The sequence below is a fragment of the Heterocephalus glaber genome, unplaced genomic scaffold (assembly GCF_053883595.1).
Source record: "Heterocephalus glaber isolate CG9 unplaced genomic scaffold, H.glaber_assembly_v1.0 deba00001452, whole genome shotgun sequence".
NCBI classification, from domain to species: domain Eukaryota; kingdom Metazoa; phylum Chordata; class Mammalia; order Rodentia; family Bathyergidae; genus Heterocephalus; species Heterocephalus glaber.
In genome coordinates, this window is record NW_028258302.1 from 11,183,247 (window position 1) to 11,210,241 (window position 26,995).

Sequence of the window (26,995 nt, forward strand, 5' to 3'; positions counted from 1 at the left end):
TCCCATTCCACTATACTTCTGTTCCTGCTAAGAATGAATCCAAGCTCATGAGAATGCCCTAGGCAGTTAAAATACAGAAAGCCTCCCACCCTAAACTGAGTCTTTTCCCGTAAATCATTTGTATAAATAACCCAAAGGCATTAGGGAAGAGCACAGTATTGGAAGTCCCTAACCTCTCAGAAAATAGTGTAAATCAGCTAGGCACAGGCTGTAGAAATCCAGAATCTATCAAACATGGACTTGCCAATCAATCCTTCAGGAGAAAATGTGAGGACAAACAGCTGGCCTAGTATAGCTAGAGGGAAAGAAAGCTAGATAGAGGGCTTTGGTTCTTTCCCAAAGTTGATAGAAGCTACCAGAGGGAGACCACTCATCACTTGACCAAACCTTTATTGAGCTCCTTGGGGTCAGATACTTGTTGGGAAGGAACATGGTACAGAAATGAAGTAGAAAAAACCCCTGTCTTATAGGAGCTTTTTGGACAAGTAATGAACAATGAAAAGAAAAATAGGCTCAGAGGTTAAATTGCTTACCCAAAGTAAATGAACCTTCTCACTTAGTTTTCCTTAGCTTGTTACAAGAGGAAGTGACTATTCTCTCTCTGGAAGAGACCAAGGGCGGCCAGGCTAACACCCACAACACAGGTGTAGCAGGGAGGAAAAGGAGGTGGTGGTAGAGTGTTCAGCAAATTTTGCAGGAGGCTGAAGGGAAAGACAGCATGGGAATGTCATGTATAAAAGTTGCCAGTCTATTCTGATCTAGAAGGTCATGCTAGGGATACTGTTAATCCCTTTCAACTCTAAAGTCTTGAGCAAGTTTAAATGTTAAGCATCACAGTCCTCTGACCCTTAAGGTCTCTGTTCTGGGCCCAAAGATTCTTAGAAGATGATTCTGGCTGGCTCTCTGTAGGTAAATCGGATAGATCAAGGGGTGGGTGTGTGTGTGTGAAACAGAACTGTTGATCTCTCCCGGGTTTCTCCGTGCTCAGCAAATGCCTCCAGGATGGCTGTTTATAGCAGGTAGCTCTCCTGGTTTCTAGACTCTTCGGACAGCTGCAAAGACAAAAGTGGTAAATTAAGAAACATGAAGGTTCTCCATCAGAGGGCTTCCCACCCTCCCATCTGGCTAAGGTGGCCTCCTTCCAATTTCTCTATCCCACAGAACAATGCCAGTTGTTTCATTCAGTACACAGGATTTCAGGTACACAGACTGTCAGGAGTCCATAGCCTATGAGTTCTCTCTTTTGCTGTCAGATAATGAAAATGGAGTCTCATAATCCAAACCTCCCATTCCTGGCCATACATGAGCTGAGTGATCCAGGGAAGAAGGAACTGAATGTAGGGCCTAATGTGTGGGCCCTCAGATTCACAAACAAAATGCTATGTGCTCTCCAAGAGATACGAAAAAGATCAAAAAGCTTTAATCAAAGCCTTTGGAAGGGAATGGTAAACAGGCATCTTCTTATTGCTATTACTAATTCAATTCTAGGTTCAGGGGACTATCTTTTCTGGCCTTATAAGTAGTTCATCCCAGCCCCAAATTCTAAGGGTTGCTCATAGGAGAGACACACATAAATCCTAGGGCACAAGCCAAAGACTTGATCAGATGCTTATAGCGCTGCTTTTCTCTAAGTGATACTACCATTTCTCTTGTTCTAGTCAGTGACTCAATACATATCTACCTTAATAAATACTTCTCCCATGTCTAATCAATCACCAAATTATGTTCAGTCTGTCACTTAAAAGCTTTTGAATCCATTTAGTTCTCTTCATTTTCATTTTCTTTCTTTTTTTTTTTTGGTACCAGGGATCAAACTCAGGACCTTGTGCTTGCAAGGCAAGTGGTGGAACCACTGAGCTAAATCCCGGCTAGTTCTCATTTTCAATGGTATTATTCTACAATAGTCCTTTTTCTTATGCTGGGGATCCAACTCCTGGGCCTCTCACATGGTAGGCAAGTGCTGTACTACTGTGCTACGTTCCCAGCCCCACCTTTTTAAATAATGTTGAGAATGAACCCAGGGTACCACTGAGTTATATCATAGGTCTACCACAGGCCTTTCTTACTTCCTGTCTAGACTAACAAGACTTCCTAACATTAGGTCCCCATAACTATTCTCCACTTATCAGCAACTGAAGTTTTAAAATCAGAAATCTGAGCTGGAAATGGGACTCAGTAGTAAAGCACCTTGCCTAGCATGCATGAGATCCTGGGTTCAATCCCCAGCACTGCAAATAAAGTAAAACTAGAAATCTAATAATGTTGAGCTGGCACTGTGTTGCATGCCTGTAAACCAAGCTACTTGAAAGGCTGAGGCAGGAGAATCCTAAGTTTGAGGCCAGCCTGGGAAGCTCAGCAAGACTCCATCTCGAAAGTAAAAAAGCAATGGGGATTATCTCAGTGGTAGGGCAAAAATTAGGACCTGAATTTAATCCCCAGTATCTTCACCACCACAACCACATGGGTTGGCAGTGGGGTGGGGTGGAGCATCATTCTCCAGCACTTCCTAACTTAACAGTCTTTAGTATGCCCTCAGACTAAGTTCTAGGTTCCTAAATCACCTTGAACCCACCTAAATCTTACTCCCTGCCTACAATACGCTTCATGTTCTTTCATCAAACGATCTCCCAAGCCCTCTGCCAAGCCATTTTCCTTTAGATGTCAGCTTAAATGTAGTTTCCTCTAGGGAAATCCAAGTTGGATGCCCTCAAAGGGCCCCCTTTCTTTTATTGAACTTACCAAAATTTTATTTATGCAATTAATATGTTTGTCTCTTCACATATTCTGTAAGCTCCATGAATCCAGGAAACACCCCCCCCCTTTTTTTTCTGTAGTTCAGGTTGGCCTTGAAGTCACTATGTAGCTTAGGCCAGCCTTGAACTTACGGAGACCCTTCTGTCTCAGTTTTCTGAGTCCTGGCATTACCATCATGCCAGGGCAAGGACCATTTTATGAATATCCAGTTCTAGGCACATAGTAGTCATTCCAATTTGTAACAGTAAATATAAAAAAAGAATGAAGCCTGGTGTGGTGACACATACCTGCAAACCCAGCACTTGGCTGGCTGAGGCAGGAGGACTGCTACAAGTTCTAGGCCAGCCTGAACTACATGGTGAGACCCTGTCTTAAACAAAAACAAACAAACAACCCAAAGGGGCCATTTGTATTGATTTCTGGAGAGTAATTTTTATTTATTTATTTGGTACCGGGGATCGAACTCGGGTCCTTGTGCTTGCACAGCAGGCAGCGAAACCACTGAGCTACATCCCGGCCCTAGGAGAGTAATTTATAAAGAATCACATCAAAGCACAAGGTATTTTTTTCCCTCTTTTTGTACAATCAATGCTGGGGACTGAACACAGGACCTCAAGAATACTGTGCAAGTCCCCGACCATTGAGCTACATTCCCAGTTTTGTTTTGTTTTTTTGGTATCAGGGATCGAACTTGGGACCTTGGGCTTGCAAGGCAGACGCCGGAACCACTGAGCTAAATCCCCGGCCCTCCCAGCTGTTTTTTTTTTTGGTCTCAAAGGCAAATGTAGACTTTGTTTCCAAAATTACAACCCCAAAGGACTGAGAGATGGGTAGCACACACCATACATCTGCTGGAGTCAAAAGACCCCAGAGAAGAATTGACCCTGGCATTCTAAACTACTCTATCCCAAGTCCTCACATATACTGTGGGGAAAGAGACTAGATGTCCTAAAGTAGGCTGGGCTGCAGAGGCTGACAATGGAACAGCTAATTTTAGTATCTTAATGTAGTACTAAGATCAGAAAAAAATGGCTGGGCATGATGGCACATGCCTGTAATCCCAGCTCTTGGGAGGCTGAGGCAGGAGGATTGCCATGAGTTTGAAGCCATCCTGGGAAACTATATAGCAAGATCCTGTCTAAACAAAACAAAACAAAACACAAAACAAAAACCTAAGAAACAGAAAAAGTACCTGAATTTCTGGCCAGGTACCCTACTTAGCTGACTACTCCAGGGGTAGTGATCTGGCTGTGCTTCACACTGTCTAGCAACATCTCAAATAAGCCATCTTTTTTTTAGGAATACCAAAACATTTCCAAAGCTTTCCTGAAGCAGGAAGCTCCCTAGATCCAAGTGAAGGAAAGCACAAGGCCAGCAGTGTATCTGTCTAAGAACTTTACTTGCCCATTTTCTGCCTGAGATGGAGCTGAAGACGACAAATGCCACAGCACAGGTTGGGAATGAGGAAGGCAATCATTACTGAGCAGCCATGGCATCTATAGTCAAGGGGTATCAAGCAGCGAAGGTGTAAATTGGGCATGGTGGCGCTTGCCTGTAACACCAGCACTTGGGAGGCTGAGGCAGGATTACTGTGAGTTTGAGGCCAGCTTGAATTACATAGCAAGACCCTGTCCAGGAAAAAAAAAAAAAAAACTAAAACCTGAGCATTGTGGTGCACACCTGTAATACCAGCACATGGGAGGCTGAGGCAGGAGAATTTCCAAGTTTGAGGCCAGCCTAGGCTACACAGTGAATTCAAGGCAAGCCTGAACTACATAGCAAGACGCTGTCTCAAAAACAAAAAGCACACAGACACACACACATAAAAGCTAAGAAGCAGCCACATGGCTCTAAGTCCCTTCCAGATATAAATCATTTTGCACAAGAAATAGGTGAGAACATACACTCAGATCTAGTCTTAGCAAAGACAAGAGAATAGAAAACTCCAGCCATAGGTGTTAGAAAATTGATTCTAGATGTCAATGAACATGTCTGCTACTTTCCCCACCAAGTGTTTAGTCTGGTGTTTGAGTGTTAACGTCTTTGTCCTCAGGACAAGGACTACAGTACATTACCTACCATAGGTCTTTGCTCCTAAGGGGCCTAGAAGGGACAGGCCTATTTTTTTCTAGGCTAGGAAACAAAAGAATGGCAGTCAGTCAGTGTAGTGGACTTCTTTCCCTCCCCCCAACAGCTGCTATCTCAGACAGCTGTTTCCAGCCTGTCTGCTCAATGCCATTAAATATTCATCAGATGTGTGCTAGCTCAAACATGTAATGATTATTAATCTGGAGAACGGGAGGTACATGTGAGTCAAGAAAAGAGTGGGGGAGGCTCAATCTGGAAACCAAGCCAGGGACACCTGTCCGATACATCAAGGTTATGAACTACTTTCAGCGCAAGCTCATTTTGTGGCTACTCTAGCTAAAAAGGAGATCAGGAAGCAGCAAAGTAGAAGCAGAAAGACTTGGGTCAGAACTCTAGCTCTCTGTCCGTGTGACTGTCTTAACCTCTACATATCAGGTTCACACTTTATATACCAGGGTTAATACACACTTCACAAGGTTGTGAGAATTAAAGTGATAACATGCTGTATGATACTCCCAGCAATATTAACACTGAATTAGGAGCTTAGAGTGGAGGCACTGACTTCAACCATTCAGGATCTGAATAGAGTAACAAAGCAGTCTTATTTAAGAGCAAAGTTTCTATCACTAGAGACTCAAAAAGCTTTGGTCTCTAATTCAACAGGGCAAGTAAAAGGCACAGTATTGGAGGAGATTCCATCAATATATGACAAAGTTCTAATATCTTTTTTTGAGACAAGGTCTTGCTATGTAGTTCAGACTGGCCTTGACCTCACTATGTAGCCCAGGCTGGCCTTGAACTCATGGCAATCCTCCTGCCTCAGTCTCCTGAGTGCTGGGATTACAGGGATGTGGACCATGCTTTTTTTTTAAACTGTAGCAAAGTTTCATTAAAGGCAGGAAAATAGGCAGGCTCTGCAGAGCAAGTTTGAGCCAAATAAAAGTAGGAAAAGAAGTACATCCCACAGCGTGAGAGAGAACACAGTGGCCCTAACAAACAGGCCTAATAGCTAGCAAGAGAGAATTTTTGTTTTTGTAAAAAGGTAGGAACCGAAAATCCTTCAGGTAAGAGAGTGAGCTGGAGGAAGACAAGATGAGGGAGGAAGATGATCCCCTTTACCTTCTTGAAGTGGTGCCACTTCATGGAATGCTTTTCTCTTTTGTTTTCCCTTTTTACCATCTTGCCAGCACAGTGGCTAACAGATGTGGGTCAAGTCACTCTCATACTAAAGTCTTTAACTACTGTTTAGACACTAAAGTTTAGTGTGTGTGGGGGTGGTGGTGGTGGTGGTGGTGGTGGTAGTGATACTGAGTATTGAATCTAGGGTCTTTGTACTGAGCTGCATCCTCGGCCCTTGAGTTTTTGATAGTCTCTTGCTAGGTTGCCCAGGCTGACCTGGAACTTGCTATACTGCCTCAGCTTCCCAAGTAGATGGGATTACAGTTACACACCACCATGCCTGGCTAATTTTACCTTTTCAAAATCAGCACTAGCAGGGCTGGGGATTTAGTTCAGTGGTTTCACCACCTGCTGCGCAAACGCAAAGATCCCAGTTTGATACCCGGTAGCAAAAAAAAAAAAAAAAAAAAAAAAAATCAGCACTAGCCTACACTTGTAGCAGCCTCTATCTATAGCTAATACTTCTCAAATGCTTACTACATGTCATGTTTAATGTTTTACATGAAATAGCTCACTCAATCTTCAAAACAATATTGTGAAGTAAATAGTTATCTCCATTTATACAAGATAAAAGTGAGATGTGAAAAGGATATTCCAAAACCTAGCTTTGGAGGAAGAATTTGAAATTCATCTATTCAAAGCTATAATAAAGTGTTATGTTACACTATCTGTCCCAGCATGGAAGATTCTTATCCTTTAAGATTTGAATTTTAGGGTTAGGGCGTAGCTTCAGTGGTATAGTGCTTGTCTAGCACGTGTTAGGCCCCCCCACCCCACAGGAAAACGAATGACCTTAAATATTATTCTTTCTCTCATACTCCGCAAGCTTCTCAGCTAATCCAGGCTCCTGGTATTCAGTGCAGCAGCAGAACAACACTACTGTTAACTAACACTGATTGTAACTATTACAATAGTTAATTGAGAGTTTCTTGAGAGAAGGAAGTATAAGCTGGTAAGAGTCCTGTGACCTGGCACAGCCAGCACAAGGGCCTATACAGCTTTGGCAAATGTTCACTGTAATAATATTCCTAAAGAGAAAGTATCCTTCCAGGAGAGAAAATGATTATGCCGTACAAGTTCTCTGAGATGGATTTGAATGGCAGGTAAAACTTTTAAATTCCAGTGTATAGTTGAGATTGATCAAAATCTTAGCTCTGCTGCCTAACAGCTGTGTGACCCTGGGTAATTTTATTTTTCCAGGCCTCAGTTCCACTGTGTATAAAAATGGGGTAATAATATCTACTTCATTAGTGGAGAAAAGAGTATATGGCACAGAATAAATATTCAAATGTTAGAATTGACAAACTGCAGTTTTCTTCAGAATGGATCTTATGTTTGATGTGAAGAAAAAAAAAAAACTCACCATGTCAATTTGACAGCATTTTTTCTTTATTTGCAATACTTAATAATCCACTTTACAGTAAATGTCCTCTTAAGAGTCACTGAAATATGGTATTATCCTATTGAAGCAACATGCTTTTAGCAGACATTGGACTTTGGTATATAACAACGTTGATAGGCAACTCTCAATTTGCTATGCAACCAAAGTTACCTCACCTCTCCTAGAATCATTTGCTTCGTTTATAAGAGGGACAAAAGTCAAAGTAACTACTGATGCATCTCTAACTCATAGTCTGGAACAAGGGGTTGCAACTGGGAAAAAGAAAAGCAAAAGTGAATAAACTCTTAAGGCTATTTGGAATACTGCTATATCCCTAGGTAAGGTAAGTCAAGGTCAAAGTATTCCTTCAGCAGCAGTAACTGTATCTGCCATCAGTTCCCTGAAGGTTCCATGGAAACAGGTGGAGCAGGAAGAGAGGAAAGGAGATGATGGTGGAAGACACGCTTGTAGAGCTCACCCTGAGTTTTTAAAGAACTACAAAAATGGCCAGGCATGGCAGTTAGAAAAGCTACATTTCTACTTTAGCAGTCTTTAGAAAAATGTACAAGATAAAGATATGCTTTATAGCCACTCATAATGGAATCAAATCTCTGCCTCACCATCTACAAACTTCCAGTGATGTCAGAATAATCCAATCAAATAATGTTTATTATCGAGCAGCTACTATATATCAGAAATTCTATTAACCAAAGGAGCATTATGGAGGATAGATATTGGGAAGTAGGGAGAACATGTTCAAATGGGAAGAACGGGGGTTGGAGTGGGAGAAAAAAGGAGAATGGAAAATTAATGAAAACAAAGTTTTTGTAAATGGGGAAGGGAAGAAGGGTTGAAGGAGGAGAGGGGAATGGGGGAAAAAAAAGAATTGTATTATGTACAGGTACAAACTCCCTATGATGAATGGTATGTATGACAAATATGTACTAATTAAAAAAGATAAAAATGAAAAAGAAATATTAACCAGAAGGAAGCAGACTTACATATGACTATGGTCAACTGATTTTTTTTTTTTTGGTACCGGGGATCGAACTCGGGTCCTTGCGCTTGCGAGGCAGGCAGCGGAACCACTGAGCTAAATCCGCGGCAGTCAACTGATTTTTGACAAGGGAGCCAAGACAGTTTAATGGAGAAAAGAATAGTTTTTTCAACAAATGGTGCTGGCATAACTAGGTATCCACATGCAAAAGAATGAACCTGCTTTTTTTTTTTTTTTAGGCAGAGTCTTGCTATGTAGTCCAGGTTGGCCTTGAACTCACTGTGTAGCCCAAACTCTGGCAATCCTCCTGCTTAAGCCTCCTGAGTGCAAGTACTGCAATTACAGGCATATGCCACCATGTCCAGTGCAAAAGAATAAATTTGAAGCCAGGTGTAATAAGACATATCTAGCATTTGGGACACTGAGGCAGGAGAATCCCAAGCTCAATTCTTACCAAGTTCAAGACAAGACAGGGGAATTTGGAGAAACTCTGTCTCAAAATTCAAAAAAAGGCCTGGGGATGTAGCTTAGTGGTAAGAATGCCCTTTGGTTCAATACCCAGCAAGCACTTAAGGGAGGGATAAATTTGAACCCCTTGTACCATATACAAAAGTTAATGTAAAATGAAGACCTATGAAAAAATTAAAACTACAGGTCAGTGGTAGATCATATGTTTAGCATGCATGAGGCCCTAGGTTCAATTCCCAGCACCAAATAAATAAGGGAAAACATAGATGTAAATTTTGCTGAGATGATGGTTTCTTATGACACCAAAAGCACAAGCAACAAAAGAAACAAGTTGGAGCTTGTTAAAATGAAAAAAAATTTTTTTGCTTGAAATAAAGTAAAATGACAACTCGTGTAGAATGAAATATGACTCCAGCATTCACAACAGGTAAAAAAAACCCTTACAACTCAATAATAAGACAATTGAGCCAGGCATAGTGGTGCATTTCTATAATCCCAGTATTTGGGAGGCTGAGGCAAGAGGATCCCTGTGAGTTCAAGGCCAGCCTGGACTATATAGTAAGACCAAAAACAAAAACAAATAAATAAAAAGACAATCCAATTTAAATGTGGGTCAAGAAGCCAAGCCTGGTGACACATGGCTGTAATCTCAACACTAGAAAGGCTGAGGCAGGAGGATCACTGTGATTTCAAGGTCAGCCATGACTTCAAGGTCAGCCTGGGGTACATAGTGAGCCAGCCTGAATTACATAACAAGACCCAGTCCCCAAAAAAGATAATCCATCAATCAATCAATTGGGCAAAGGATTTAAATAGACATTTCTACAAAGAGTTAAACAGCTGAGTTCGATCCCCGATACCAAAAAAAAAAAGTTAAAACAGCCAACAAGCACATGAAAAGTTGCTTGACAACAGTAATCAGGGAAATGCAAACTATAATGAGATAATACTTCACGCCCACTAGGATGGCTATAATGGAAATTAACAAATGTTGGTGAAGACAAAAAGAAACTGAAGCCCTTATACACTGCTAATGAGAATGAAGGAGCCACTGTAGGTAACAGTTTGGCAATTCCTCAAAGCTTAACATAGCTACCACATGATCCAGCAATTTCTCTCCTAGGTATATAGACAAAAAAATTGAAAGAAACTGAATGTACATATGTACAAAAACTTGTACATTTTGGGCATGGTAGCATATTCCTGTAATCCTAGCTGCTCAGAAGTTGAGATAAGAGGATCACAAGTTTGAGGCCAGCCTAGGCAACTTAGCAAGGCCTTGTCCAAAATAAAAAGAGGACTGGGGCTGGGAATTTAGTTCAGTGGCACTGTGCCTGCCTCACAAGCACAAGGTCCTGAGTTCAATCCTCCGTACCAAAAAAATAAATTAATTAATTTTTAAAAAGAGGACTGAGGGGCAGGGATTTAGCTCAGTGGTTTTGTCACCTGCTGCGCAAGCGCAAGGACCTGAGTTAGAACCCTGGTACAAAAAAAAAAGAAAAAGAAAAGAGGACTGAGGCTATAGCTCAGAGGCAGAGCCCTACCCTGGCATGTGTGATGTGAGGCCTTATGTTAATTCCCAGTACTATGAATATGAACACAACAAAAAACAACATGTACATGAACATTCAAAGGAGTATCATTCATAATAGCCAAAAAGTGGAAACAACCCCAATGTCTATTAATGGATAAATAAAACATGCTAAATACATACAATAACATTTCACATTTGTTTAAAAAGAAACAAAGTACTGAAAATGTAGATGAACCTTGAAAACATGTTAAATCAAAGAAGTCACAAAAGATCACATATTGTATGATTCCATGTATATGAAATATCCAGAAGAAGTCAGTCTACATAGACAGTTAATTAGAGTTTGCCTAGGGCTGAAGAGGGTGAGTGTATTTAAGGGAGATAGGTAAAGGACATAAGGTTTCTTTCTTGAGTGACAATCCTATCTTAAAATTGATTGTGATGATGACTGTACAACTTGGTATGTACATTAAAAGTCATAGGGCTACATACTTTGTGGTACTGGGAAATGAATCCAAGGACTTCACACTGACCTGCATCCCCAGTCCTTTTTTTTTTTTTTTGGTACTGGGGATCGAACTCGGGTCCTTGTGCTTGCACAGCAGGCAGTGAAACCACTGAGCTAAATCCCTGGCCGCCCCCAGTCCTTTTTATTGAGAAAGTATTGCTAAGTCACCAAGTTGCCCACGCTGGACTCTGACTTGTGATGCTCCTACCTTGTCCTCTTGGGAGTGTGTCACCAAGCCTGGCTTGGAGTATACACTTTAAATTGGTGAAGAGTATGGTAAATGAATTATATCTCAATGAAGTTATTACCAAATAAAGCCCCCAAACCAGAGCTTTTTTTTTTTTTTGGTACTGGGGATCGAACTCGGTCCTCAGCTTTCGAGGCAGGTGCCAGAACCACTGAGCTAAATCCCCAGCCCAAGAGCTTCTTTTTTGCCACCAGGACACTTAAGGTTTTCCCAAAGAGATAGGGTGTGGCTGGAGGTGTAGCTCAGAGGTAGAGCATGTGTTTGGTATGTGTGAGACTCCGGGTTCAATCTCCAGCCCACTCCTCCCGACCCCTCTGCAAAATCTAGGCAAAAATTAAAACAGGTGCATATAAAACCCGAATTTCTAGTCTCTCTTGTAAGTCTAACAAGAAATTTTTACTAAGAGAGAAACATAAATGAAAATTATTTTCAAATAGTTGAGAGGATATTCCTTTCAGGGGTACAAAGTAGAATCAGTTAAGTTACTAGGATATACCATCATTCAATATGAGAAAATTTCTTTTTTTTTTTTGGTACCGGGGATTGAACTCGGGTCCTTGCACTTGCGTAGCAGGCGGTGAAATCACTGGGCTAAAACCCCACCCCTGTTATATAAATTTTAACTCAATTAGAGAAGAATATCTTTAGTAAACTGCTTACAATAAGTATTAACTATTATTATCAACTTCATTTGATGATAAAGAAATGAAGCATAAAAAAAGGTTAAGGATTTGTTTTGTCTAAGATGACAAATGCGCAGGGTATGATTTAGCTCAGTAGTTCCGCCACCTGCCTCACAAGCACAAAGTCCCAAGTTCGATCCCCAGTACCAAAAAAAAAAAAAATCCAAATTAAGATGACAAAGGTAAGATGAGGCACAGCCAAGGCAAGACTCATTTTATCTGACTCTAGCTTATAGAACTGAAACAAAAGGTCATAGGTATTGAGTGATAGAAAGCTACAGAAAACACTTCAACATAGACTACAACACAGACCCAGAACAGAGAGTCAAACCACTTGCAAGTCTGAGTCTACAAATAACTGGAACCTACCTTTTCAAGCACAAATCACAGTGCAAAGGACAGAAGGAACTTCTCTACACTTAAAATTCCATTTCCTTTTTTTTTGGGTGATGCCGAGGGTCAAACCCGGGTCTTATGCATGCTAGGCAAACACACTATTACCGAGCTACACTTCAACCCTATTTCTGCTCTTATGACTACCCCAGGGATAGAGCAAAAGGGAAAAAATGGGGAGATGATGAAGATGTACAAAGCAGCAGGTATGAACGAACAAGTCTACAGATCTAATGGACAACACAAAGGCTTACAGGAATTAAAATTATTCTGTATATGGAATTCATGCTAAATTAGATTCTAGCATTCCATCTCACCCCAGAAAGAATGGTTATTATCAAGAAATCAGGGGCCGGGGATTTAGCTCAGTGGTTCCGGTGCCTGCCTTGAAAGTGCAAGGTCCTGAGTTCAATCCCAGGTAACAAAAAAAAAAAAAAAAGCAAGGAAGAAAAGAAATCAGCCAATTACAAATGCTGGTGGGGTTGTACGGAAAAAGAAACCTTTTTCCATTGTTGGTGGGAGTAGAGTATAGACAGTGCAATCACTGAGGAAATCAGTATGGAGATTCCTCAAAAAGCTACAACTAGAGGTTCCACTTGACCCAGCTATTCTCCTTCTTGATATCTTCCCAACAGAATTAAATGCATCATACCACAGCAATATATGCACTACCATATTTATAACAGCACAGTTTGTAATGGCTAAATCTTGCAAACAGCCCAAATGCCCATTGACCAATGAATGGATAAAGAAGATGTGGGTTTTTTTATACAATAGAGTACTACTCTGCCATAAAGAAGGATAAATGTGAGACATTTTTCGGTAAATGAATGCATCTTGAGACCACATGTTCAAATATTGCATGGTTTCTCTGGTGTGAGAAACTGTAAGTATAAATAAGTACCAAAATGTGTAATAGATATTGTGAAATAGGAAGAAATGGGAAGGGAAAGGGGAATTGGGGGGGCAGAAGGAAGAGAAAAGAGAAAGAAAAGAAGGGAAAAATGGAAACAAAGCTTTTGTAAATAAGGAGAAGAGGGGTTGAAAGGAGAGAAGGGGAATGGAAAACAAAGAATCAAGATATATCATGCACAGGTACAAATTCCCTGTGATGAAGGTGATCATTATGTGTATCTAAAATGTACCAATAAAATTAATTAAAAAAAATAAATTGGTTATATAAGATGATGGGTATGTTAATTTGCCCCACTACAGTAACCTCTTTATAATCTGTATTTTCATAACATGTTAAATAAATACATACGACAAAACTTATTCTTAAAATACCTACCTTAGGAAGAGCTGAGATTAAATCTTTTGAATTAAAGAATTTTTCCCCTAAACTTTCTAGCCATTCATGTGACTGTTAACAAAATTTTGGACTTCTCAGGTGCCCAGATCTATGCTCAGTATACATGGCTCTTCTTAGAGCCCTCATCTCAGAAGCTCCTGGCTGAGAGGCAGGTTTGAAAGAAATGAGCACCAAAGAGCCAAATTTCACTCTAAAGCCCTATGTGCCTTTGGCTCACTAACCAGTTAACAGTGTTTCTCCTCAGAGCTATCCTAACCGTAATAACTAAAAGGCGGAGGGAAAATCCGCCAGTTAGTTCCTTGATGGCTTCAAGCAACAGGAAGGCTCACTGATGTCAGAGCCTCCAAACATGCAAACCAGGGAGTTTTAGGTAAAGTGTTCTTCGGAAAAAATGCTAATATTTATTATGTATATGGCACTGACCTAGTTGGCCTTTTATATTTTAATTTTTCCTGCAGTGTTGGAAAGCAAACCCAGGACTGTGCACATGCTAGGCACCGGCTCCAAGGAGCTCCACCCTCAGCCTTAGGACCTCACTGTTTGGAACTATTTCAGTGTGCCAGTCACTATATAGTATGCATTATCACCATCTTCCTTCCCCACATATGAAAGACAAGTACTTATTTTGGGTCACTAAATAAAAGACAGCTCATAGATTCAACTAAAGGTTTGTCTGGCTTCATGTTCTTTCTACTATACAATATTCCTACAAATGCTCTTCTAAGCACAGAAAGCCCCTTCCCTAGACAAAGGGTGGTATGCTCTAAGGTTAAGGTGACACATTCTGGCTGGATGAGTTGTACATGCCTGTAATCTCAGCTACCCTTGAGACTGGGGCAGAAGGATCCCAAGTTTGAGGCTTGGGCAACTTAGCAAGGCCTTGTCTCAAAATAAAAAAGGGCCGGGGGGCACCCTTGGGTTCAATCCCCAGTAAACACACACCCACAAAGCATCAGCAGCATTCTGGGAATGGATCTATACTTGGGCTTGATTATTAGCTGTGCAAATTATGCAGCGTTGAGAAGTTACTTTATGTCTGTTACTTCCTTAAAATATGGATAACACTGTATAACTGCTTTTTGGCTGCCCAGTACTCATTTCTCTTTTCTAGTAACACCCCAACTTCCTCTGAAGAATTAGTTCTTTCTTACTGAGGACTGGTAATATTAGGGCACATGACTCAAGCTAACCGAGTATGACATTCCCTCCCTAGAACCTGAGTCTTGAATACAGGAAGCAACCAAATATATATAGGTTTTCTTTATTCCAGTAACAGTGCTCAAGGAGCCAGTCCCCGTTCTAAGACCATTCCTGTGGTCCACCACTGCTGTTCCAGTTCTGTACAGCTGCTGTGGTTCCCAAACCAGATTTTCTAGACTTCACACTAAATCTGAGGGCCTAACATCTGTCTAATAAATTTTCTTTTGTTCACATTAGCCACTTTGCTGCTTGCAACCAATGGACTGCTAATGAAACACTGCTTGAGTTACTGACAGAATGAGAGAAATCCAATACATTTAAGTTGACACTATCTGGTCTTATTACCATTAGAAGTAGTAAACTCATTATGGGCTATAAACTACCACATAAGCATGGCCATGTTATAAATTTGGTACAAATGACTATAAAAACACACACACACAATGGCCTATTCACTACCTTCTAGGCTACCTCCTAGCATAACTATCTTATAGTTATGATAAAAGCCCCACATCCTTAACAAGAAAGTCACCTTAACATACCTGACATGGGTCTTCACTACCCATTCTAGTCCAGGAAATGTCTTAGGAGTTTTCAGTCACCTGAAAATGGAGAAATAAGAGATCAGTCTTTTGAAAAGAAGTTTTAAAGACATACAAAATAAAGATAGAGATCCTGCATGCAGTTTATACATTACAGGAAAGAAACATGCAACTTTTAAATTTTAAGTAACATTTCACTGTGAATATCAATATGGGGTCCTATGGGGCTCATCCTTGTACATTTTAAAATAGCTAAACAGAAAGATTTACTTTGGGGTGCAGCAGGAGTTCTAATCTACAGTCATTGAAATTTTACAATGTGTCATTTAAGATGTCAGACTTTGTGCCCAGGTTACATTACAGTTCACTTGTGATGGGCAGGATTATTGAGTTATGGCTAATTTATGCGGCAGCATATGTTTTTTTCTTTTTACAGCTATTTTTATTAAACAAGTTTTGCAAAGTTTTTACATTAAAATTAATAGCTAAAGAATTGTTTATGCAAGTTGCTGTCACAGTTTATATAAAAGAGAAATATGTGCTATTAAAATCAGACATTTAGGTTACCTTTGGTTTTTTGCGATGCATGTTAGCTTTACACATCCTGATTCTCTTGCGATAATTTTCCTTTAAAAAGGGGGGTATAGAGTGATCTCTTTTCATCAAAACAAGACATAATGCCCTGAAAGCTGACTTCAAACCATGGTTGAAAATTCAGTTATTTACACTTTATCACAATCTACAAATACATTTTTTTTGTTGTTGGTGTGTTTTAAAAAGAAAAAAAAATGTCCATCATGCACTGCTGCAGGCAGCTTGGCACTTCATACAAGAGGATTTTTCACCCCCCAGTAGTTTGGATGGCTCTCTTAGGGAAGACATGAGAACCCTGAGAAGTAACACAGAGCAGTGGAACTGGGGCCAATCGATTCCATGATTCTCTCTTGGTCTTGTAGAATGGAGCTTAGAGCCAGCCTATTGTGTCAGAAACTGCCCCAGGCCAGCTGAGTTAACAGGCTCTGGGATTGGAAGGGAAACCCTTAAGGGCACCCAGGATTTGCTGAATTGTTAAAGACAGGTGCTAATCCTTTCAGAGCTCAGAGATATGGTATCACTCTTTACGGTCACTTGAGGGCTCTACAGAAGGTTGAGACCTATGTATGAAAACCAATCCAAGTGTTGGTCTCTTGCTTTTTCTTTACAGTAATCATGATGTTTGATAGGATAAAACTGCTTTCAACAACTTCCAGGGGGTGAAAAAGCTTTGGTTATTTTTAAACTAAAACTTAACAACTCAATAAACTTTTTTTGTAAACTTAAAATAAAATCCCCACCACCACTTTTAAAAATGTTTCCAACTTTTAACAAGCCCATTAACTTTAGAATTAATTTAAGTTTATTTGAAAGAGAAAATTATTTTATTGTCCACCCCCAAAAATGACAATTCATCACATTTACTTTGATTAAAAAAGGACTAAACTTTATTGACAAACTGCTGCAGACATTTTGACATAAGTTTAAGCTACCTATTTAGGCAGACTTACACATGAGCATTTAATCTTCCGAGAACAAAATGGGAGGACGGTACAAATCCAATTAGGACTTTAACTTATGTACAAAGTGGATTTTGATTCCTTTTTCATTCAGCTGCAGTGTCCCTTTTTATATCATGCTAGTGTTGAGACATACTTGATTAACTACCTTGGATTCAATTTTGACAGCCGTCAACTTAATGAAAACCATCAACTTTTGGCTCCAGTGTCCAAGAGAGCTTTTCACGGAGTGCAGAATCTCAGGTGGACAAAATACTTTGTCACTTTAAATACTGACATTTTAATTATTAGTACTATTACGGAAAGAATGTGGCTAAGAAGCTCTGCATCAAATTCAAATGAGGTGGCCAGTCCCTCTCCCCCATCAACCTCTTCAAAATCTATTCTTCCCCTAAGTATCTCTCAACACTGTATGTCTGGGGCTAGATTTCAAAACCCACATAACGAAAAAGTCAGTTTTACAAACCTAATTTTGTTGTTGTATTTTAAGTCAATTAATGTTAAAAATTGAATCAACTATTTAATTCATGAGGATTTTCATATTAAAATTTAACCTTATGATTCAACCGCCATGTGCTTTTAAAGGAAACGTTTTTAGAGACGTCTGAGCTCACTTTTACATGGTGGTGCCTACTGTCGTTAACATTTGTGATTTTAGATCTTAAACAGCCCTGAATTTTGAAATGTAGCCTAGTTTGGGATTCTGCAACTACAACTTTATGGGATGCCTCAAATCAAAACTAAGAGAAAGTTAACAAGCCTTTACTTCAGAACCTTTAAGCAAGCAATGTCACTTTAGAAACTAACAGGTTTGTGGTTTTTTTTTTTTTACTCAACTTTTTTTAATTATAAAAGGTACACTTCTGTTTATATTTAAACAACAAAGAAAAAAGCATCTACACACTTAAAAAAATTAATTCAATATTCCTAAATCTATTTTAACTCATTTTAAAATACTACATACAGAAGCCAGAATGCAGAGTTAAGAATGGAGGAAGGTGGGGAGAAGAAGGGGACCACGAAGAAAAACACTTAGACAATTACTTGTCTGTTGTGGGTAAAGCAACAGGAATCCTGGGAGATACAAGAAATCAGTAACAACTTTGCTCATAATTGATATTTTCCCCTCCTGTTTGTTTTTAATAACGTCCATATGGGTGTTCTCTGTATGCTCCCTTTACTGGCCTAGCTGGAGGGGCCTTCAGTGATGGCCTGGTCCCATTCCAGTCATCTTGGCCTGTGGGAAAAGCAAAGACAGTTTATAAACTATGTACCAATGACATTTTGGGGTAAGTCACCTGGTAATTACCATCCAACACTGGTTTTGCTTTTTTGTGGTAGTAGGGATTAAACCTAGGGTCTTGCACATGCTAGGCAAATGTTCTACCACTGAGCTACTGAGCTACCGTATATCTCCTGCCCTTTATTTCCTTCTCCAAGTAATGGGGACTGAAACTAGGGCCTTCACACTGAACTGTATTCCTTATCTTTTTTTTTTTTTTTTTTGAGACAGGGTCTTGCTCTGTAATTCAGGCTAGACTTAAACTATGTAGCCCAAGCTGGGCTTGAACTCATGGCAATCCTGTCTCAGCCTCCCAAGTGCTGGGATTGCAGGTGTGAGCCACCATGCCCGAATCTATTTTTTATTATTTTTAGCAGAGCTTCACTGTGCAGTTCAGGCTGGCCTTGAACTCACAGTGATCCTCTTGCCTTAGTTTCCCAAATCCTGGGATTATAGGTATGTACTATCATACCCAGACTTTTTTTTTGGTACCTCAGGGATCGAACTTGGGACCTTGTACTTATGAGGCAGGAGGCAGCACCACTGAGCTAAATCCCTCACCCACCTAGCCTCATTTTTTATTTTGAGGCAGGGTCCCATTAAATTGCCCATGCTGGGCTCAAACTTGCAATCCCCCTGCCCCAGACTCCCAGAGTGCTAGGATTACCTGTGTACACTACAATTCCACTAAATTTTGAGACAAGTTCTTATTAAATTGCTGAGGCTGGCCTCAAACTTTGGATCCTTCTGCCTCAAGCTCCTGAGCAGCTGGGATTACTGGTGTATACCACCATGCCCAGCTATAAGACCCCTTTCTACCAGTGTCTTGATACCTCTTTTAGTGATTCTTGATCACCACTCTGCTTGGTCTCTTTGAGTATCTGGACTATTTACCAGTTTTGAGTGGAAAAAGAAAGGGGAACAACTCTGAAAAGGGTAGCATTTACTCTTCAGTAATCTCCAGCAACAAGGCAGCATGACTGATACCCCAGTCCTCAAACCTGCATAAATCCAACATCTTGCTTAAGACAGTGAGGCAGTCATTAATCTCAGTGTCTGAAATGGCCTTCCCTATTCCCAAAGCAATGTGGTAGGCAGCTTCAGACAATGTGACAAAAATTCTGGAAGTCTTTCAGATTGGAAGTATGTAATAGCAAGTCAGTTTTCCTTATGTAGAAGTGTCCTCTGGCTCTCGGAGGAGCAAGCAAGGGCTACATTAACTGATGCTGTCCACAGAGGTGGTACTCACTGCTTTACTATCTAAGTAGAATCAAATGTTGCATTTACAAAAATTGTTAGAACTCCTTAGTTCCTTTATGTCAACAGCTGAGAAAAGCCAGACAAACATGGATGACATCTTCAAATGGCTTTCCTTTGTGACAGAGAAAAGCCTGGAAGGAGACAACCACTTCTACAGATGACCTCTATGAAAATAGGTTGCGCTTAAGCTTATTTTATTCTTCCCACACTCACTCTCCCATCTTCCCTATGCTAGTTCATCCTGAAGTACTTATTTCTACAGCTGCTGGTATTTACAAACACCTGCTTCCATCACCACACGTCTTAAACTCCTATATAGACCTAAACTCACCTAGAACCCTATTTATACCCCTAATATAATTACATATGTCCATCACTTTCCAATAGGTTTTTAGGTATCCAGAAGACAATTTATTTTTCTAATTCTGTTTATAAAGGCAGAGATGAGGACAAATTAACCATGGCAACATCACAGCAAAAGCAAAAGGAACAGCCTCTTTTTATAGTTTGGTCTTCCTTCCAGTAAAACAGAAATGCAGTGTACTCAAACACATACAGAGGCCCCATTGTACTGTCTCACAGATGGAAGAAATACTTGGATACAATCATACTGCCCTTCTAAATACTAGTGTATGAGCAGAGAAGTACAGTGTTAACTGATGGCAACTGTTCAGTATTATTTACCTAAAACTGGTTTAACCACCATACCCCACCCACCCCTCAGCAAGCAGTTGATTGGCTATTTCATACCATGCTGAGGCTTAGCTTGTCTGTCTGAGGGAGGCCCTAAGAAGTTCTTCTTTTTAGCTAGGGTTAAGAGAGTATCAACTAGTGTTTTCAGATAAACATTCAGCTGCTGAGCCCCTTGCCAAGGATTCTCTGGAAGTCCCTTAGGTATGAGGAAAAGCCCTCACACTTAAAAGGCTGCTCTCTCTCTATCCACTGCAACATGGCATTCCCGCTGGACCCCATTTACATGAAGCCATACTTGGCTCTTCAGGACACACTTGAGCAATGTGTTTTCAACCAAATCTCAGGGAAAGCAGTTTGGTCCTGCTGCTGCTCCAGCCTCTCTTGCTTTCTTGGGAGGACTGAACTGAGATGTCTACAACCCAGTAAGGGACATGGTACCAGTACTGCCCTTATATGGTTCCAGAATTGCAGCTTCTGATCTGGTTCTACCAAGCACTATTCTTACAACCCTAACCTACTGTGACCATTTACTGGAATGTTAACATGACTAGATTAAGATTCTTGGTGTGTCTGAGTGGGTCATGAAAGTGTGACCTGTGATACTATGTATAGTTCCTGACCCCTTCCTCTATTATGGCACTGTCCCCCTGCTCTGCTTCCCCGTCACTATGAACTAATCATCTTTGCTCTGAAATATCCTTCCGCCATGTTTCTGCCTTATAGCCAGCTGACCATGGACTGAACCCCTGAAACCAAAAGCCAAATTAAACCTCTCCTCTTTAAGCTTGGGTATTGTGTTCCAGAGGCTGATTAATACACCTGCTCTGATGAGCTGGCCTGCTATCTGTGTTCCTTTCAGCTGGCATCTCCTCTACATTCAGATTCTTTTCAATGGGATCCAAAATTTTCTTTAAAAATGAGGTGGAGCAGAAGAGCAGAGCTAGAAATGATTAAGTTCTTGTCATCTATCAATGTAGCCTAAACATTAGCCAGGAAAAATAATGGAGGTCTAGGTGTCCCCTGCTGAAAGAAAAATTATCAACATCTGCTAAAAAATCTGTTGTTCTAGCCCAGCCAAGCTGCATCTGAGCCCTAGTTTAAGACATGTATTTAGCCTCCCATGAATACCAGTACCCCACTCTCATCCCACTTTATAGTCCCTTTTTCTACTGCACGTGATAGAATAGACTCCTAACATCACAGCTATCAACACCATCATCTTCTAAAGGTTTTTCCTAAGCACATAACTGACTTCCATGAATCTAGTCACCAGTATTCTCCCAGGCACTTACTTGTACATTCTGCCCATCACATAAATAAAGACATACCATAAGCTTCATAAGAATCTTGAACCTCCCCATGTCCATAGTCATAATATTCTGAATCCCTGAAAACCAAAGACAAGAGTATTAAAAAGCTATAAAGTAATTTATGTTTTAGTTCTAGTTTTTTCTCATATACCTCCACTCAGTCCTTGTACTGTGTGCTAAATACAAGAAAATGTTTATTCTATCCCATCTCTGAAACTCCAAAATATTTCTGAAACACATATACACTATATACCGACAAAAAAGGTTTAATTATAGCAAGGAAAAATAGGTAACACACAATTAAGGTGAAAAGCCGAATCCTACATTGATTCCCCTTAATCAGAGTGTAATAAATATTCACTGAGTTCACTATAAGAGAATAAACAAGAAAAGAGCTATTCTATCCTTACTGTAAAATTCTGAGACTTTTTCAATCCATCCCAGACAAGATACATATACACACAAAAATTTTTTAGAAGAGAAATGGAAAAAATAACCCAAGTTATTGCAGTGGGCTATTGGCTCCCTCTAAAAATTTTAGGCAACTTTAATGAAGCTAGGGTATTTCCTTTTTTTGGTACTGGGGATCGAACTCAGGACCTTGCGGTTGCGAGGCAGGCGGCGGAACCACTGAGCTAAATCCCCAGCCCAGGTATTTCTTAATAATAAATCAAAATTATTTAAAGGTATTTTAGTTTCCACAAAGTCACAGTTCAGAAATTTTTCATATGTTTTCCCAGATTCTAAATTCAAAATTCACAGTTATCCAAATTTCCATATACAAGTGTGTAACTCACAGATGTCAAAAGCAGAAGTACCTTCAAAATATGAGCCATACCGTTCCATAGGTATGTGCTGCCTATTTTTTTGTGTTTTGGTACTGGGGATCGAACTTGGGACCTTGCGCTTACGCAGCAGGCATCAGAACCACTGAGCTAAATCCCCGGCCCCTGTGCTGCCTATTTGAGTTCCTCCAACTTCATCCACTCATCCCTAGGACACCAAACACACTTGTATTGCCTCACTTACCCTTGGCTCTGGCTGTAATACCCTTCGTAGCCTTCATAGCTCTGTTCTGCATATGTATCATCATATCCCTTTAAAAAAAAAAAAAGGAAAAGAAAAGAAACACAAGGTCAGAGTTGCAGACAGTAGGGAAAAGTAATTACATCCCATACCAGACTCCTGGGTATAACAGCCTTCTGGATTAATAACAGGCCTCTGGATTAACAGGACATGAAATTTTCCTCCAAAATATTAGTACTATGAAACAGTCAAGAGAAAGAGTTACTAAACACACACACAAGTAAAACCCAAACAAATATGATATACCACAGGACAAGTGTGAATGAAGAAGTACAAAACTGAGCTTTTGGGCTGGGGATTTAGCTCAGTGGCGCCACACCTGCCTTGCAAGGGCAAGGTTCTGAGTTCAATCCCCGGTACTGCAAAAAACCAAAAAAGCAAAAACAGAAACCCCTGAGCTTTTGTATTATCAGTAGTAGGAGAAGATTCCTCAGTAAAACATTGTACATTAAACCACAGCTTACTTTCCATATATCTACATACAAGTAGTAAACCATGCCTAAAATGGAAAAATCTGAGTTCAACATTTACTGTACAGGAAGGTATATTCTAAATCTTAGTAGTCCCTCACCTACATAAAGGGTTAAACCCTGTTATTTAACTTCCTTGGGAAACCTTCCAGGTTTTGGGAAATGGTACACTGTTCAAAACATTCTTACATATTCTTCATATGTTTCTGGTGCAGGGGGTGGAGGCAAGGGTATTCTCTGGATGCCTGCTGTCCGTGCTCTTGGTGCTGGAGCACCCCTCACAGTAGGTGGAGGTGGCACTCCTCGAGTCACAGTGGCACCTCTGGTGATGGCACCTCTCACTGGGGTACCACGCACCAAAGCCCCTCGAGGTGGTCCAACACCACGGCCCCTACAAAAAGAAAATTTTAAATGAAACTTCCAATAGACCACTTTCATGTTTAGATTTGCTTGCAAACTCTGGAGCTAAATAAATTTTTACAGTGCCTCAATCAGACTATTATAAAAGCATATTGGAATGTGAAGCGTAAAGGAACTGTGCCGGGTCCCATACTGAATCCGTGGACTTTAGCCAGATTTAGACTGTCTAAACACTCCATAAATGTCAACCACAAATAGTAAAATCCTGAAGTCAGACTGCTAAAAAAGGTTAGGACAGTTTGAAATTTTATAAACCAGAAGTTTCAGTAAGACTACAGTGCTTGACTATGATCAAAGTTTGTGAGAACTGTGTGAATCCCCACCCTTGTACTTGAGATTAAACCCAGGGCTTTGTGCTTTTGTATTTTTAGGCAAGCGCTCTGCCACTGAACTACATATCCCCAGTCCTTTTTAAAATGTTTTGAGACAGAGTCTCTCGCTGAGTTGCCTGGGTTGGCCTCACACTTGTGCTCCTCCTGCCTCAGCATCCCAAGAAGCTGATATCATAGATAGTGTCCATCCCCAGGCTTGGTGGCACGAGTCTGTAGTCCCAGCTACTCGGGAGGCTGAGGTGAGAGGATCGCTTGAGTCCAGGAGTTCTGGGCTGCAGTGTGCTATGCCTACTGGGTGTCTGCACTAAGTTCAGCATCAATATGGTGACCTCCCAGGAGCAGGGGACCACCAGGTTGCCTAAGGAGGGGTGAACCGGTCCAGGTCAGAAACGGAGGTCAAAACTCCCATGCTGATTAGATGGTGCCCATCTGGACCCTGACGAGCTAGAATTCCTTTTTTTTGTGCTAGACATTTTCCCTCACATATTTTTACTCGTGTATATTAATTATTTATACAGATTAATGGGTTTCATTTTGGCAGATTTGTACATACACATAACATACTTTAATAACCCCTATTACCCTCTCCCCCATCTTCCCCCTTAGTTTCCACTTTGAGAGGGGGACTTCAATATGTATAATGTATTCTGATCATATTCACGTCCCCTATAACCTACCCTTAACATGTTCCCCCACTTCCCTTTCACTTGTCTAATAACAGTCTCCCTTCTTTTTGTTTTTTGAGACAGGGACTCTTTATGGAGAGTTCAGGCTGGCCCTGAACTCGCTATGTAGTCCAGGTTGGCCTCAAATTTGTGGCAATCCTCCTACCAAGCACTGGGATTACAGTCACCATGCCTGGTTGAAATTTTGATTTACTGAGCTGTCATTTTTGGCACTTTATTTGTTGTATATTTAGGATTTTTTCTTTTTTGCAATACTGGAGATTGACCCAAGGGACTCATGCATGATAGGCAAGTCATCTAGCACTGAGGTATATCCCCAGCTCTACTTTCTTGTCATCTTTTTTATATTCCACATATTACGGAGAACATGAGATATCTGTCTTTCTGAGTCTGGCTTATTCCACTCAATATGATTTCCAGGTCCCTCCATTTTTCTGCAAATGACAAAATTTCAGGTTTTTAAAAAAAATGCTAAATAATATTCTTCTGTGTATATATACCACATTATTTTTAATTTCTTTATCAATTTATCTGTTGATGAGTACTTAGGCTGGCTCCATATCTTGGTCATTGTATATTGTGCCACAATAAACATGGGTTTGCAGGTATCCCAGTGGCATGCTGAAATTAATTCCTTCAGGTATACACTAATGAGTGGTATAGCAAGATCAAATGGTAATTTTTACTTTTTTGAGGAACCTCCATATTGATTTCTATAGTGGTTGTACTAATTTATATTCTGTTAGTAGTATAGAAAGGTTCCTTTTCCCCTGGTCCTCAGTAGCATTTAATAGAATTCTATTGTTGGCACATGCCCTACGGAGGTCGCGAGTCGCATGGAACACACCGAATCAGCTTGCACCCCGGCAACAAGCCACTGGATCCCCCCACCCCCGCTCCTCTGTACAGCCACCTGGTTCCACACTACAAAAACGAAGAGGACACCGGACCACCAGACCACTGTACTGAATCCCACCGCTCCCGGCCCACAGGTAGGGGCTTCTGAGCCGCTGTCCCACTGCTCCTGGTCCAGAGGAAGGGGCTTCCCGGCCACCATCCCTCCCGCTGCTCCCAGCCCACAGGAAAGGGCTTTTGGGCCACCATCCCTACTGCTGCTCCCGACCCCTGTCCCACTTCTCCCAGCTCAGAGGAGGTAATCCGTGCAGGCGCCAACAGCAACCCCTCCAGTTGAAATGAGAAAACAAGTAAATAAGTCTCAAAACCAGACTTCCAGATCACCTACAGCAACCCCAAAGGAAAATGAGATGGAACATTGATACTCAACCACCTGGACCCACTGAACTGGCAACAAAAGGGGATCTGGAAAAAATGAAATCAGAAATAATTTCTCAGATAACAGGACAAACTGTGCTCCTAGTGCAAGACACGATTAATAAATCTAGAGAGGAGCTCAGGAACATGATGGAATCCCAACATACGAAACAAATGGAATCCATAAAAATGATGCAAACAGATATCCAGGACATGAAAAACTCCACTGAAAGTCTACACAGCAGAATGAGCCAATGTGAGGACAGAATTTCACATACAGAAGATAAGATTGCAATTAATGACCAGGAAAAGAAAAATTGCTTCAAAATTATAAGGGAACATGAGAAATCAATCCAGCAGCTGCTAGATGATGCAAAGAAGAATAACATAAGACTGATTGGAGTCAATGAAGAAAGAGGAGAGAGTGCAGATACCATAAAAAAACTCTTCACAGAAATAATGGCAGAAAACTTCCCAAGCAGGGGAAAAGAGCTTGACATACAGATAAGTGAGGCATATAGGACTCCAAATAGCCTTGATCAAAAAAAACTACACATAGGCATATAATTGTTAAGATTCCAGAAACTCAACAGAAGAACAAAGTTCTACAAGCAGTTACAGAAAAGAAGCGAATCACATACAAAGGAAAGCCAATCAGAATCACAGCAGACTTCTCAACACAAACCATCAAGGCAAGAAGAGCTTGGAGTGACATATTCCAAGCCCTAAAAGAAAACAGCCTCCAACCCAGATTGATGTACCCTGCAAAACTATCTTTCAAAATGGATGGAGAAATCAGATACTTTCATGACAAAGAGCACCTGAGGAACTTCATGAATACCAAACCAGCACTCCAAAGAATTTTACACAATATCCTAGGAACAGACATTGAGGATCACAACCCCAGGAAGCAAAGCAGAATGAACCCATCTGGCATGACAAGAAATTAAATGTAAAGGGGGAGAATCCAACAAAAAGAAAAAGTCATGACAATGATAACTCAATACGAATCAGTTATAACCATCAACGTTAATGGTCTCAACTCAACAATCAAAAGAAATAGACTGGCAGAATGGGTCCAGAAGCAAAATCCAACAATATGCTGCATATAAGAAACACACTTAATTCAAAAGGAAACTCATAGACTGAAAGTTAAAGGGTGGAAAACAATACTCCATGAGACGGGAACCCAAAAAAAAGCAGGAGTAGCTATCCTCTTTGCAGATCAAGTAGATTTCAAACCAACACTGATTAAGAGAGATGAACAAGGACACTACTTCCTTGTAAAAGGAACAATCCAAGAGGAAGAGATGACGATCATAAATATCTATGCACCAAACACTAG

At 40.6% G+C, this 26,995-nt stretch overlaps 1 protein-coding gene and 1 non-coding gene across 3 annotated transcripts in view; one reads left to right on the forward strand and one right to left on the reverse strand.

Annotated features, from left to right (window-relative positions):
• Positions 1-373: 373 nt before the first annotated feature.
• The window catches only part of Khdrbs1 (KH RNA binding domain containing, signal transduction associated 1), a 48,143-nt gene continuing 21,521 nt past the window's right edge, over positions 374-26,995 (reverse strand). The window contains exons 6-11 of one of the 2 annotated variants that reach the window (XM_004850831.4): positions 23,130-23,331; positions 22,414-22,481; positions 21,403-21,461; positions 15,854-18,076; positions 15,287-15,346; positions 374-1,052 (exon numbers count right to left, since the gene is read on the reverse strand). In XM_004850831.4, the coding sequence (XP_004850888.1) occupies positions 17,979-18,076; positions 21,403-21,461; positions 22,414-22,481; positions 23,130-23,331 (427 nt within the window). In that variant the 3' untranslated portion in view covers positions 374-1,052; positions 15,287-15,346; positions 15,854-17,978. The remainder of the gene's footprint in view (positions 1,053-15,286; positions 15,347-15,853; positions 18,077-21,402; positions 21,462-22,413; positions 22,482-23,129; positions 23,332-26,995) is intronic. The other variant, XM_087215385.1, reaches the window with a different exon arrangement.
• Positions 23,882-24,175, forward strand: LOC147827213 (signal recognition particle RNA). Its single transcript, XR_015452852.1, has one exon.